Raw genomic sequence first — 13,812 nt, 5'->3', positions numbered from 1 at the left:
AAAGGAAAGGAAAGGAAAGGAAAGGAAAGGAAAGGAAAGGAAAGGAAAGGAAAGGAAAGGAAAGGAAAGGAAAGGAAAGGAAAGGAAAGGAAAGGGAAAGAAGATGAATTTCTATGGAATAACTCAAAGGCAGAATGCACACAGTGATATAGAGATGCTGGCTCATTGAGAGCAGCAGTTGCAGCACCTTGGGATGGGATCTGCTGGCCAAGTGATGGATAGGAGGAGATAAGGACCCAGTTTGCAGCCGAAGATCAAAAGGCCCAGGCAGCAGAGACCATTCTGCAGCCAGACTCACACACACACACTCATCACTGTGCAGGACCCTTCCAGCTCAGTACCATGTGGTTCTGGGGGTGAGGGCACATCTGAATGCTCTCCTGCAGCCTCTTGCTCGGGGATGTTGACTCCTGGAAGGGTTTGGGGTGGAAGCCATCTCCTGCCAAGGAGCCGCTCTCCTGCAGGGAGGTGGCTCTGAGAGGATTTCAGGGAAAAAGGCAGATTCTCATGTGATATTCCCACCCTGGCAGGTGACAGTCACCCTCTGCCAGTTCAAGTGACACCTTGTCTTCCTCCTTTCTCTTTTTCAGGGAGAAATTCTATCACTACCAACTAAAGCCCGCACCTGCTTTGCTTCTCAGCTGTCACAACAGTTCCTTTGTGTGAGAAGTGTATCATGACACCCTAGTTATCCTTATCTCAGGAATGGGATACCCATGGGTGACCCCAAAGACTGGCCACACGACCACCCTGGTTCCTCAGGTTCACTGCTCTCGCACACAGCCCAGTCCTCATGAGCTCTGCTGTTCTCTGAGCACTCACAGAGTCGGCTCCTGAGAGGGAYCCCCATCACCCCAATTCTCTGCCAGCAGCCCTTGGCGAGGGACCACGCAGAAGCTGCCTCAGCCATGTGGAAAGAGGGGCTGCTGCTCCTCAGGGAGCTTGYAGAGGTGTTCAGGATGACTGGGAAGCTCAAGAAGGACCTCTCCCACAGAAGAAGGCCTCTATTCATGGAATTGTATAATTGTTTGGGTTGGAATGGATCTGTAAAGGTCAACATTCCACTATCCCAGGTTGATCCAAACCCTGTCCAGCCTGGCCTTGGGCACTGCCAGGGATCCAGGGGMAGCCACAGCTTCTCTGGGCACCCTGTGCCAGGGCCTCCCCACCCTCACTGTAAAAAACATCTTTCTTATATCTAATTTAAACCAACTCTCTTTCAGTTTAAAACCATCACTCTTTGTCCTATCACAACAAGCCCTGCTAAAAAGTCTGTCCCCAGATTTCTTTTTGCTCTTCAGGCACTGGGAGGGGCTCTAAGTTCTCCTCAGAGCCCTCACCTCTCCAGGTGAACACTCCCAGCTCTCCCAGCCTGRCTCCAGAGCAGARRGGCTSCAGCCCTCAGAGCATCCCCGTGTTCTCCATCCACATTTCTGTCCCCAGGCAGCAGCTCTGCATTGGCACCCCCTGAGCACAGACAGCACAGCCACGAGAGCTGAAACTCCAGAGATCTCCTCTCCACACAGCCCCTTCCTCTGAGAAAGCGAGTTTGGAACACACACGAGAACAATTCGCTCTTTGATTGGGAAYCTTGTCTCCCAGGTTCCGACCTGGAGGGAAATTTTACGCCCAAGCCCTCCAGCTCGGAGGGAGGCACGGAGGGAAGGGGCTTCCGAGGGAAAATGCAAYGGATACTTAAAGGCAGAAGCGTGTGTGGGTGGGTGTTGCTAAATTAAGCTCGCAAGTAGGTGGGGCAAACGCCTTAAACGAGTTTGTGAAGGTAAAATAATGTTCATTAAARATAGAAAAACAACTGAAAAAATACCCTTTGTATTCAACTTCACACTCGTACATCATAATGTTCCAGTAAAAGCCCATTTTCCCTTGAGATAATAAAAGAATTGAATTTTTCCTTATCGGTCATCTATTTTTCTAGCTAAAGCTATTACTCCCTCTCTGTGGTTGCCAGGCAACAAGAAATATTAATAGCAGCTTTTATTAGCTTAGCTTTAGCAGTGGAGTACCAGAATGAGAAAATGGAAAACATAAATGTGTTACATAAATCTTTCAACCTTTCAGGGTTTGTGTTAGTCTCTGTTTTCATAATGATTTATTGAAGTGATGGTTCATTTATGAGAAAAAGGAGTGTGAAATAAGAAAACGGAACATTACCCTGAAGGACTGTTTGAAAATAAATAATTATAGGAGGTGAAGAAAAGCTGTTTAAAACCATTTTTCTGAGTTTTATAAAATTTAAAAAGACATATTTCTTTCATTTATTGCCTCTGAGAAAAACACTAGCAGGGAATTGCAAACACGGCTCTGCTTAATACAAAGAGCCCTTCATGTAGGGTTGGGTTATTACTATTTTCCACCTCATGTTTGCGAGTTTAGTTTTTAAATACTGAACCATTAATAAGCAGAAAGCTGAATTAGTCAAAACCTTAAAACACACACCACCAAATTGCCAGTGAAAACTTATTTAGGACTGAAACTAAAGGGGAACTCAGGGAAGTTTTTGCTGTTGGTGACCCGACAAACAAAAATTTTGTTTATTTATTTATGAAGTCTCTTCTGAAGAGCATGAACTTGCTTTGAAGGGCACTGCTGCCTGTACAATGCACTGGGGTATGGATTGTTTTAAATAACTTATTTTAACAGGCAAGGATCTAAAATTATTGAAACATTGATGCATTGGAAGTATTTGCACAGTGATTCAAAATTATTGAAATCTTGATGCATTGGAAGTATTTGCCCACAACTTGTAAACTGCTCTGCCTGCAGGGATTTCCAATGGCCTGGAGGAAAGACAGGCACAGCTTACTTGGCTTTTGTGACAATACTTAATGGACATAAAKAAGTTTWTTATAATGAGGGTGGTAAGAAACGCCCCAGGTTACTCCAGGCTGGATGGGTTTTGGAGCAGTCTGGGTTCTGGTGTTGCAAGCTGCCTGCAGGACAACCTCACTCGGGGTCTGATGAGGACCAGAGGCTCATCCTTGGAGCTCTGCAGCATCCCAAGCACATCCCAGCTCTGGGAAGGGGCTTCTTTTCCTTTCCATTTCTCATGTGGGGCACAGCTGGGTTAYAGCAGGTTATTTTACTGGTTTCCTCTCTGTTCCACACCAAAGCCCTATCACCTGGGAAACAGCAATTCAAAGCCAACAAAAAWCTCCAGGAATTTCAGGGTGGCACTCACCTTGCTACTACAATTCACCCTCATTTACTGTTTTACTCTCTCGCCTCTACCTAAACAGGTTCCATAGTGCCCTGGCAATTTTTTATCTTTTACACTACAAATGTCCTTTTTGCCACTGAGGATTTTAAATATTATTTAAATATTTTCCAAGTAATCTTGTTCTGCTGAACAAACTGAARTTAAGGCCTTCCAGGCTGTGACCAAAGCTTTTTGCCCTTGCACCAGCTAACTGTGAGCAGAAAGAAGCCATCCCAGCAGGCTGGAGGAAATGTCAGTGGCTTTGAAGGAGTCACAAAGATCTCTCATCGTGAGAAACAACAGGAAGATGCAGACACAGGGAGCGGTGTCTGTCTGTCCAACCAACCCTGTACACCTGCAAAGCCTGTGATGGCTCCTGAGAGCACCCAAAATATCTTCCCAAATGCAGAAATACACGGCTGTGCCGCATTCCCTGGCYGCAGCAGAGCAGGAGGGAGCAGGGTGGTTGATTTTGGGAACGTGTATCCTGGGGGTGCACAGTTTTGGGGTCCTGGAGCAGGGCTGGTGGGCTCTGGGCAGTGCTGTCCCCACAGTCAGGGGCTCCTCAGCCCAGCACTGACCCACCTGATGGGCAGAGGCACCCCCAACCCTCCTGGCTGCTCTCCARCATTTATGGAAATATGTTTGTGCTGTGTTGGAGATTCCTGGGCTCTGACCTTGATCGCCCTTTGTTTCTGTCAAAAAGGTTCTGCCAAATCCACTTGGAAATCTCATKTATTCCCAGCAGCTCCTTAACCCAGCCAGCACCCACCTCACCATGGATCCACAGCACAGCTCTGTCCCCTCCCCTGCTTTCCCCACAGCCCCAAATCCCAGCCCCAGGGTGATCCCAGCCCAGCAGGACTCCCTGGGGATCCCTGGAAGGCTCAGCTGCTTTAACACTGCTGGGATATTCACAGTGAGCAAAGTTATTCTCTTCCCAAGGAAAGCATATTTTTTGCSTCTTTGATTACTTTTCCCTAATTACTCCCATTTCTCAGTGACAGTCACATCTCTCCTATTTTCTTTCCCCCCTGCCATTCCTCCTCTTTCCTTCCTTTTTTCCCATAGGGAAAGAGAGATCAGTAGAGGAAAAAAAAAAACCTCCACTGTAGCCAGAATTTTCTGTTTGTTTCTTGTCACCAACACAAAAAATATCAAACTTTCCCCAAACGAGCCAGCCCTGCCTCCTCCCCAGCCTTCCCCCAGCCCTTTCCAGCAGTTCTCAAACAGCACATTCTGTGCYATCTCTGCCTACTCTTGTCCATCCATCCCTCCTCTGCAGCTCACTGCACCCCATTCAGGGATTGAAAACTCCTTTAACTTCTAAAAACTCATGGGTGGGGAAAAAAAGGRAAATACAGTGACAGAAACAGCAGTGAAGTGATGCTTTAGGATTTCAACTTCTCTATTTCCATGTCTCTGTACCCCTGTGATTSTTCAGTGTTTAACTCCAGACTCCCCAGACAGTGCTGAGCTCCTGCTCTCCCATTTTTACACAAAACAATTCCTCTGCAGCCCCAAACTCAAGGGCACCTCCCTGTGCCAGGCCCCAAGAGATGGAAACAASAGAGAATTGGGGGAGCCAAGTTGGAGTTTTTGACTGCATTGGCTGCAGCTGCAATTGGAGGATTCAGCCCCGATGTGCAAATGGACAAAAGTGAGAAAGGGTGAAAAAGCCGTGAGCCATTGTCCATTGTGGGTGCAGCCCCTGGCTGGGCTGGGACTGCCCTGAATGACCCTGAAGGCCCTGCAATAACAGAACTGCTGTGGATTCTCTCAATTCTGTCCAGCCTCTGCTTTAGGTAAACCCAATAAATCATCAAAAGAACCAGGAAAGAGGAATGTGGAGCTGGTCCACAGGCAGATGCAAGTGTACAGAATGACAGTGTGGAGGGTGCTCAAGATGATGGTGCTGAAGGGATGAGGGAACAGATCTGATGCTGGATTTGGGGTTCCCCATCATGGTCTCCATCTGACAGCCCGTGGGTGAGCTGGAGCTGGGTGCAGGGACTGGCACACGGCACATCCACCTTCACCCCCAGCTCCCACCCTGCCACAGGAATTGCTGTGCTGATTAAACACCCTCGGAACTGCTCACCTGCACAGTGGGAGCAGCAGCCCATCCCATGGAGAGGCACTGGGAGGTTTGGTGCAACCTGAGGGTAACGTCAGGAYATCCCAGGACAGGAGACACACAGAGGGGACAGCAAACTGCACCCGGATAGTCTTTATTCACTTCTGAGCTCTCCAGAAAAAATCCCAATCCCATGGCTCTCAGTGAGTCCTGCCTYATGTCTTATCAGTTAGAGATTTGTTCATTTTATTTTCTTTTTGATTTAACAAAATCCCAAGGCTCAATTTACATTTTCAGRGCAAAAGTCTGACCAATGTCTAAACATTTGACCTCAAGCTGCCTGTTGTTTGTCACTGTATGCAAACCCACAGACATGGCAACCAAGGCAGGAAACAGCTGTGCATGCAAAAACCTGTGTGAGCTGCAGCAAAGAGCAGCGGGGAGGAGAGAGGCTCCAGCTCCAGCATTTGCATGAGAAATGTTGGTCCTGGAACAAAACCAAACCCTCTGCAGGCTCAGCCACCTCCTCCCTGCTCTGTGCAGGCAGGGCTCACTCCCAGAATGGCCTCCCATCACCTCTGGGGGGAAATAAACCCTCTCTCTCTGTGAATGTTGGCAAACAAGCCCCAGGACGGGTTGGGTTGGAAGGGACCTTAAAGATGATTTCATCCAGTCCCCTGCCATGGCAGGGACACCTTCCACTGTCCCAGGCTGCTCCCAGCCCCGTCCAGATTGGCCTTGGGCACTGCCAGGGATCCAGGGGCAGCCACAGCTTCTCTGGGCACCCTGTGCCAGGGCCTCMCCACCCTCMCAGGGAACAATTCCCTCCCAATATCCCATCCATCCCTGCCCTCTGGCASTGGGAAGCCATTCCCTGTGTCCTGTCCCTCCATCCCTTGTCCCCAGTCCCTCTCCAGCTCTCCTGGAGCCCTTGGAGGTACTGGAAGGTGTTTTTAGGTCTCACCCATATGAGTTTAAATCTGCTTTCTCTCCAGGATTTTTCTGTGCCCTCATGTGCTGCTGGCCTGAGCACTGGCAGGAGTTCCAGGTGTGCTCTGGGACCATCACTGCCATCGTGGGCTGCTGCTAGAGCAAGGGGAGACTCCATTCCCCACCAGAAGGGACAGAAGGTGTTCCTTTCCAGGGGAAAAAGGGCTGTGATGGGAGGGTAAAGCAGGATTTAATTCAGACCTAAAACTGCACTACAGGTGATCCCTTTGCTGCCAGGACCTCTGAAGATGGTTTACAGCTCTGAGGGTTTCCAAAGCTGAACAGTTCCAATTCGCTCTCCGCTGGGAAATTCAGGGTTCACTGGACTTCTTTTATTTTCGTGGTAAGGGGCAAACAAATCTTAATCTCTCTATTCTGTGTTTACAGCCCACTAAGTCCCCCTCTTATCTTCTGTGGCTCTGCCCTGATTTATCATCACCGCCCTGCATTTGTAAAACAGTGCCATAAAGTAAGAAAGAGAACATTTCCCAAGGACTACTCCAAAATAAATTATTTCAGACGCAGAGAAGCTGCTTAATAAATCCCCCTCTTCTTTTTTTTCCTTTAGGTATTTTAGAAAGTGATTTATCAGTGCAATATCACCTCTCAAAAATGAGACAATCAACATGGGATAAAATTATCGTGTTATGAAAATAGGGGTCAGGCAAAGGGGCTGCGCTTTAAATTAAACCAGGAAAAAATATTTCATCTGAAATTGACTCTTTTTGTCTCAGAAATGAATGTTTTAATCACCTAAGAACCTAAAAGGTAACACAGAGCCCTAAGTAATATTTAATTCCATAGAAATATGCCTCTGTTCAATATTGATGGGCAGAACACGATATTTCTCTTAAACATACTAACAATGAAACTCAGAGACTCATCAGGACTTCAGAAAGCCTTGGGGTTTTCCTAGACTAAGAGATAATATGCCATTTAAATATTTAAATATCTCTACCTTTCAGACCCTTATCTAGCCAAGCAATCAACACCCAGCGTTCCCCAGCCAGGCAGGGCCAGGCTCCCAGACACACTCTTTAAGTGAAATTAACTCTGTTTGATACCAGTGCCATTCAAAATCAATGATCTCAGAGAGAAACAATGTCAAAAACCAACCACAGGGCTGAACCTGCTAAAGAGGAAAACGGTATTAACCAGCAACAGCATTAATTCAATATCACTGTCAAAATCAAGTCACAACCCTTCCTTGGCGCTGCTGATGCAGGAGAATCATAATAATTATCCCTGGAGTTTCTTCCCAGAGCTTCACTTTACTTCATTATCCCTGCCTTGTTTATCCCTGCAGACGAGACATTTGAAACCTCGCGAGGTATCCCCTTCCCAGGCRTGAGCTGGGAGGCAATTTGAGTTTGTGAGTGCAGGGAGGGATCCTGTTCCCCCTGAAATCAATAGGACAGCTTTCCCTCCAGGACCATCCCCGCTGGTGCCACCGGGGCCACGCTGGCACTGGGACAGGGGTGACAGGGACAAMGGGAAGGACACAGGGAATGGGGGGCCTTGGCTGGTCACCTTGCCATGGGGATGGAGCTCGTGCATTTCGGGAAGGATAGAGGAGTCACAGAATCCCAGAATCACCAGGGTTGGAAGAGACCTTCAAGATCGTCCAACCATGCCCCAACACCTCAACTAAACCACGGCACCGAGTGCCACATCCAATCTTTGTTAAACACACCCAGGGATGGTGACTCTACCCCGTCCCCAGGCAGACCATTCCAGCACTTTATCACTCTTTCCATAAAACCTCTTTTCTGATATCCAACGTATATTTCCCTTGAAAAGGCTGCGTCTTCTTGTTCTGCAGCTGCTGCCTGGAGAAAGAGCCCAACCCCACCTGCCCACAGCCACATTTCAGGCAGTTGTAGAGAGCAATGAGGTCACCCCTGAGTCTCCTTTTCTCCAGGCTGAACATCCCCAGCTCCCTCAGCCGTTCCTCACAGGGTTTGTGTTCCAAGCCCTTCACCAGCCCTGTTGCTCTCCTCTGGATGTGCTCAAGCATCTCAACATCCTTCCTAAACTGAGAGGCCCAATCTGTCTGAGGAAAACACCCTTCCCTTGCCTCTGACAGCTTAATGGGGCTCAGGAGGACACCAAACCAAGCATGAAACCACCACCATGAGCACTCTCTGCCAACACWCCCCGGGCATGGCGGGCAGCACCAGCTATCCCAGCCCAAACATCCCATCACCAGCACCCTTCTCCACCCAGCTCCTCCTAACTGGACACACAGAGCGACTTCAACAGAATGGAGAGAAGGGGGAAAGGCACTGACCGTGGGCAGCTGGCTGGAGAGCAGGTGGCCRTCCTGGCTCAGCATGTTGGACACCATGATGGCTGGCAGGTCCATGTTCTGGTAGGGGTAGGCTGGGATCAGGCTGTTCGGAGGGAGGCTGTGGCACAGYGAGTGGTAGCCGGCCTCATGGTCCACCAGGTGCAGGAGGGACGGGTCGGGGAGGTTGGGAGGYGTTATGGGAGGGATCTCGTAGTCCTCGTTGTTCTCACTCTGGCTGTTGTACGTCTGCAATGTGAAAGAGACATTTTGYGACTGCCTTGTTGCTTCAGCAAAGAAAAATGATTATTTTTGTAAGAAATGCAGATTCCAGTGGAGATGGGTTTGTTGTGATGCCTAAAATAAGGCTCACCTGAAACAGAGGCCAGAGAAAGTTAAGAGAATAAAAGCAGACAAATTTAATCCAGGCCTACTGGTACACTGAGGGCAGACAAAGCCTCCTCCTAAGGCTGCACCCAAAATGGACCCTGAGTCATGAGATCTTCACTTTTTATAAGTTCTGTTTTATTAACACATCAGGCCCCAATTCTCCAATGACACTTTCAGGTGATGATGTCAACCACCCCAAACTTGCTGCCCCCAATTCTCTGTTGTTTCCATATTTTAGGGCTCTGAGGCAGCGAGGTGTCCTTGGATTCAGGCTCAGAGAGGAATTGTTTTGTCTAAAGAAGGGAGAACAGGAGTTTTAGCGCTGTACTAGAGAAGTGCAAGAATACAGATACATGAAAATACAGAAACTAAAAATCCTAAGGCATTAGTTCTAATAAAAAGGCATCTCCAGTCCTGCACACCAGGTTGAGGTGGGAGCAGAGTGTGAGGGTGGCAGCGCTGCACTGTCCATCAGGGCTCCTCACACACCTTGGATCCATTCAAAACACCCCCTTGCTCCCCTCTCCCATGCCTTTAACTCACCAGGAGGTGATCCCTACTCACCTTTTACTCCCCAAAACCTCAGCAGAAACCTCCATACCCAGACCACAGCCACGGAACCACAACTGCTTCCCACCCAGCTGCGGCCTTCCAAAGTSAAAGCCTCTCCCTGGACACCAAGCTCAGCTCCCAACCTATAGATGGTATTTTTTTTTTGAGAGGATTTGAGCTCTGGAAATAACAATTACTTGGGATCAAAATTCATGGAACTATGGAGCAGTTTGGATTGCAAGGAACCTTAAAGCCCATCCAGTCCCATGGCAGGGACACCTTCCACTGTCCCAGGTTGTTCCAAACCCTGGAACAGTGTCCACCCTGGCCTTGGACACTGCCAGGGATCCAGGGGCAGCCACAGCTTCTCTGGGCACCTTGTGCCAGGGCCTCCCCACCCTCACAGTAAAACATTTTCCCCTCATATCCCATCTAACCCTGCCTTCTGACAGTTTAAAGCCATTTCCTCTGGTCCCAACTCCCGCTGAATCCTCAAAACCCCCAGCACAGCAGCTGCAACCAGGGGGAAATGCGGAAACACAGCCATAACTTTTAAAAAATCCTTTCAGGAAAGCCTGCATGACCACCCCACATGGAGATTTGTCCTCCCTTGTATCCTCTCCCAAATTTCACCTGGAAAAGTCTCCCCTCCCCTCTGACCAAAGCTCCCTGGAGGTGACACAAACACAGAGATGTTGGTGCTCTGTCTGCTCCCCCACGTTTTCTCATGGCTTGTTTACTTGTAAGCATTCCCATTTATATAAAAAATGTTATTGCACCTGTGCAATCATTTTCACTTCAGACAAAACCATTTTTTCTTCACAATGTGTGAATCTATCCAAAATTATTAATCACCAATGCAGAATATAATGAGTCTCTGGCAGAGGAGGCTTATTCTAAACATTTACTGTTTCACATATTATTACAGCATATGAAATTCTGATTAGCCATAGTATTATACACATGCTAAAGCTAAATTTCCCAGATCACCTCGTTTCATGGTTGGATTTGGACTTAATACTTGATTTAAGAGCAAAACCCCAGATGTTAAAAAACCAGTTAAGCACTGTAGGCTTTAATAATCCATTGTCCCAGAGCTCACCCCCGGATTCGTGCTCTTCATCACCGCAGACTGTGGGGAGAAAGTCCTTAATAAAATGAAATGAAGCCTGTGTTTAACTGGAGAGCAGAAATCAGCGGGAGAGGCAGCAGGGAGTGAGGAGGGATCTGTGAAAGGGCACTGCCAGGGAGGACCACGGCTCTGTGCAGTAGCAAAGCATGGGGTCACTCCTGCCTCACCCCAAAACTGGGGCTGGAAGAGACTCACCCTCTGCTAAGCTGAGCCCTCACCTCTCACCTTAGCTCACCCCACTGCAGTAAAACAGAAAGACAAAGAAAAGAGGAGCTGACACAACAGAAGGGCAGGGTGCCATCCAGGACAGACTGGAGACATGGGGCCACAGGAACCTGATGAGGTTCAACAAGGCCAAGGTGAAGATGCTGCTCCTGTGCCAGGGCGATCCAGGCAGGGGTACAGACTGGGAGAGGTGAGCACAGAGAGCAGCCCTGGGAGAGGAGACTTGGGGATTCTGGTGGAGGAAAGGATGGACACAACCCAGCCCTGTGTCCTGGCAGCCCAGACACCCCTGCCATGAGCTGGGCTCACCCCACAGTGTGGGCAGTGGGGCAGCAAGGGGATCGTGCCTCTCTCCCCGCTCTCAGGACACCCCACCTGCAGAGAAGGACATAGAACTGTTGCAGTGAGTCCAGAGGAGGCCATGGAGATGCTTCAAGGGCTGGGACTCCTCTGCTCTGGAGGTGGCTGGGAGATCTGGGAGTGTTCAGGGAGAAAAGAAGGCTCTGGGGGGACCTTAGAGTCCATTCCAGGGTCTAATGGAGCTCCAGGAGAGCTGGAGAGGGAGTGGGGATAAGGGATGGAAGGACAGGACACAGGGAATGGCTTCCCAGTGCCAGAGGGCAGGGATGGATGGGATATTGGGAAGGAATTGTTCCCTGTGAGGGTGGGGAGGCCCTGGCACAGGGTGCCCAGAGAAGCTGTGGCTGCCCCTGGATCCCTGGCAGTGCCCAAGGCCAGGCTGGATGGGCTTGGAGCAGCCTGGGACAGTGGAAGGTGTTCCTGCCATGGCAGGGGTGGGATGGGATGATCTTCAAGGTCCCTTCCCACCCAAATTATTTCATGATTCTGTGATTCAAGAGCAGGCTCTGCACTCCTGACCCAAACCTTTGCATTTGCCCGACATTCCCACTGGCTGTAGAGGAACAGGGGCATGACAGAAACACAGGACAGAGCCTGGGCCATGCCAGCTCTGCACAGCTCTTACAGTTCAGGGGACATTCAAGCCCAGCTCTTTTCCCAGTCACTTGTGTCTGACATTGTTATCAGCCAGCGAAGGCAGTGGGCTGAGGGGATGTACGCAAGGCAGACACAGAGATCCCATTTAATACATCTCGTAGCTGGGTTTCCATTTGGGCTGCACTCCTTGAGGTACACTGATTCTTTCCCAGTTATTTAAGAGGATTTCACTCCAGGCTTTTACAGAAAGGGATTTAAATAAATCATGGCGCAGCAAACTTGTTCCTCCAACTGGTTTATTTTGGTATCAGGTAYATAAGCAAGTGGCTTTGCTGTACTTAACTAAATTATGTAAAACCCACTCRAAGTTTCCTAAAGCTCTCTTCAAAACTACGAGTCCCCTGTGTTGCTGCAGAGCAGCTCACCCAAGGGCTTTGAGGTGGTTTTGTACAGAGTGCCAAAGCCCCGGGCACGTTTCTGCCTCTGTTCTATTCAACGCAGGGTGGGGAAAAAAAAAAGAGAAAAGAAAAAAAGACCTGTTTAAATCACAAAGCTTTCCGAACAGCTACAGCATTTTGCAGACGTATCAAAATTACAATCAAAGCTGTACACAATCAAAATCAGATTAGACAATATCCAATCAACATAATCAGACTCGGCGCCTGGCAGCTCTCGCACCCTGTCGCTGCCGAGCTCCCCGAGCCAGCCGCCCTCGCTCTATGTGTGTTTTAAATAGATGGCCAGAAAGATAAGGAAGGGGGATGAGGCACACAGACACTCAGAAAGCTGGGAAAAGGGGTGATTTATTGTCACACACATTGCCTGTTGACAAGTCCACGGTGGCACTTCTGTCCTCACAAGGAGCGGTCTCAGCACACAGAGCTGGCCCCTCAACCCCTCTGCAGCACCACCCGACGCTCCTCTCCACCACCATGCGGGCTCCGTGGCAGATTATATTTCCCATTCTTATGTTAATTTGAATTAAATTAAACAGCCAATTATACGTTCTAAGGATACATTACAAATTAGATTAGTGGGCTGGTCTGAAGCCATTCATCCCGCCAGGGCTCCGAGCGCTGAGCGGCTCGTGGCTGCTGAACGGCTGCCCATTTGCAGCGCACAAAAAAAGATCCAGGATTTTCCACTGTCAAACAGATGACAGTTGTTGTGATTACACATTATTCCTCTTCAAATTAAAACACTGAAATCAGCTGAAACAACGAGCCTCTTCTTGCAAACCCTCTCGTGGCTGGCRCTGCCGGGCAGATGGCGGGTGCTGCTCGGAGCGGGGAAACCCTGCCTGTAGTGGGATGGAGACACAGGATGGAGCCAGGCTCTGTCACAGAGGGGACAGAGACCCTTCTCTGAGTGCCCCCATTGCCCTCAGCGCCCCAGGTATCCCTGTGAACCTGCTGTAGRGATTGTATGGGATTGAACTGCCTTGAGCACGGCCCCAGGGTTATCACAGAATCATCAAACAGCCTGGGTTGGAAGAGACTTTAAGGATCATCTCATTCTAACCCTCTCGCTGTGTGCAGGGACAAATTTCACCAGACCAGGCTGCTCCAAGGCCTGTCCAACCTGGTCTTGGGCACTGCCAGGGATCCAGGGACAGCCCCAGCTTCTTTGGGCACCCTGTGCCAGGGCCTCCCCACCTCCCAAACAGTTATACCCCATGTTTGCACAGTGAGGGCACAGGATGGCACTGCAGCAGGTAAAACCACCCTCCAACAGCAGCAAAAGCATATTTTAGAACAACTTTTCCATCTTGGAATCCAAGTTTGATGAGGGGTCCAAGGACCATTTCCATCCTGGGTCAGCATGAGGAGTCAGACAGGAGCAGAGGGGAGGTGATGTGGGGACAGAAAGGCTCTGGGTCCCTGCAAGGTGACACCCAGGCCAGGTCCAGGACCACCTGCACTTCAAGATGGCCTGATGGGCACACTGACCCTGCTCACCCTCTGCCACGGGACACAGAACAACCC

At 49.4% G+C, this 13,812-nt stretch overlaps 1 protein-coding gene across 1 annotated transcript in view; it reads right to left on the bottom strand.

Annotated features, from left to right (window-relative positions):
- The window catches only part of TOX2 (TOX high mobility group box family member 2), a 147,119-nt gene that overhangs the window by 52,169 nt on the left and 81,138 nt on the right, over positions 1 to 13,812 (bottom strand). The window contains exon 3 of the mRNA XM_057383019.1: positions 8,575 to 8,820. Within this exon, the coding sequence (XP_057239002.1) occupies positions 8,575 to 8,820 (246 nt within the window). The remainder of the gene's footprint in view (positions 1 to 8,574; positions 8,821 to 13,812) is intronic.

This window comes from Malurus melanocephalus, unplaced genomic scaffold (genome assembly GCF_030028575.1).
Source record: "Malurus melanocephalus ecotype Western Australia unplaced genomic scaffold, MMel_1.1 scaffold_602, whole genome shotgun sequence".
NCBI classification, from domain to species: Eukaryota; Metazoa; Chordata; class Aves; order Passeriformes; family Maluridae; genus Malurus; species Malurus melanocephalus.
The sequence above is the reverse complement of the archived record's forward strand: the minus strand, read 5'-3'. Positions and strand labels throughout refer to the sequence as shown.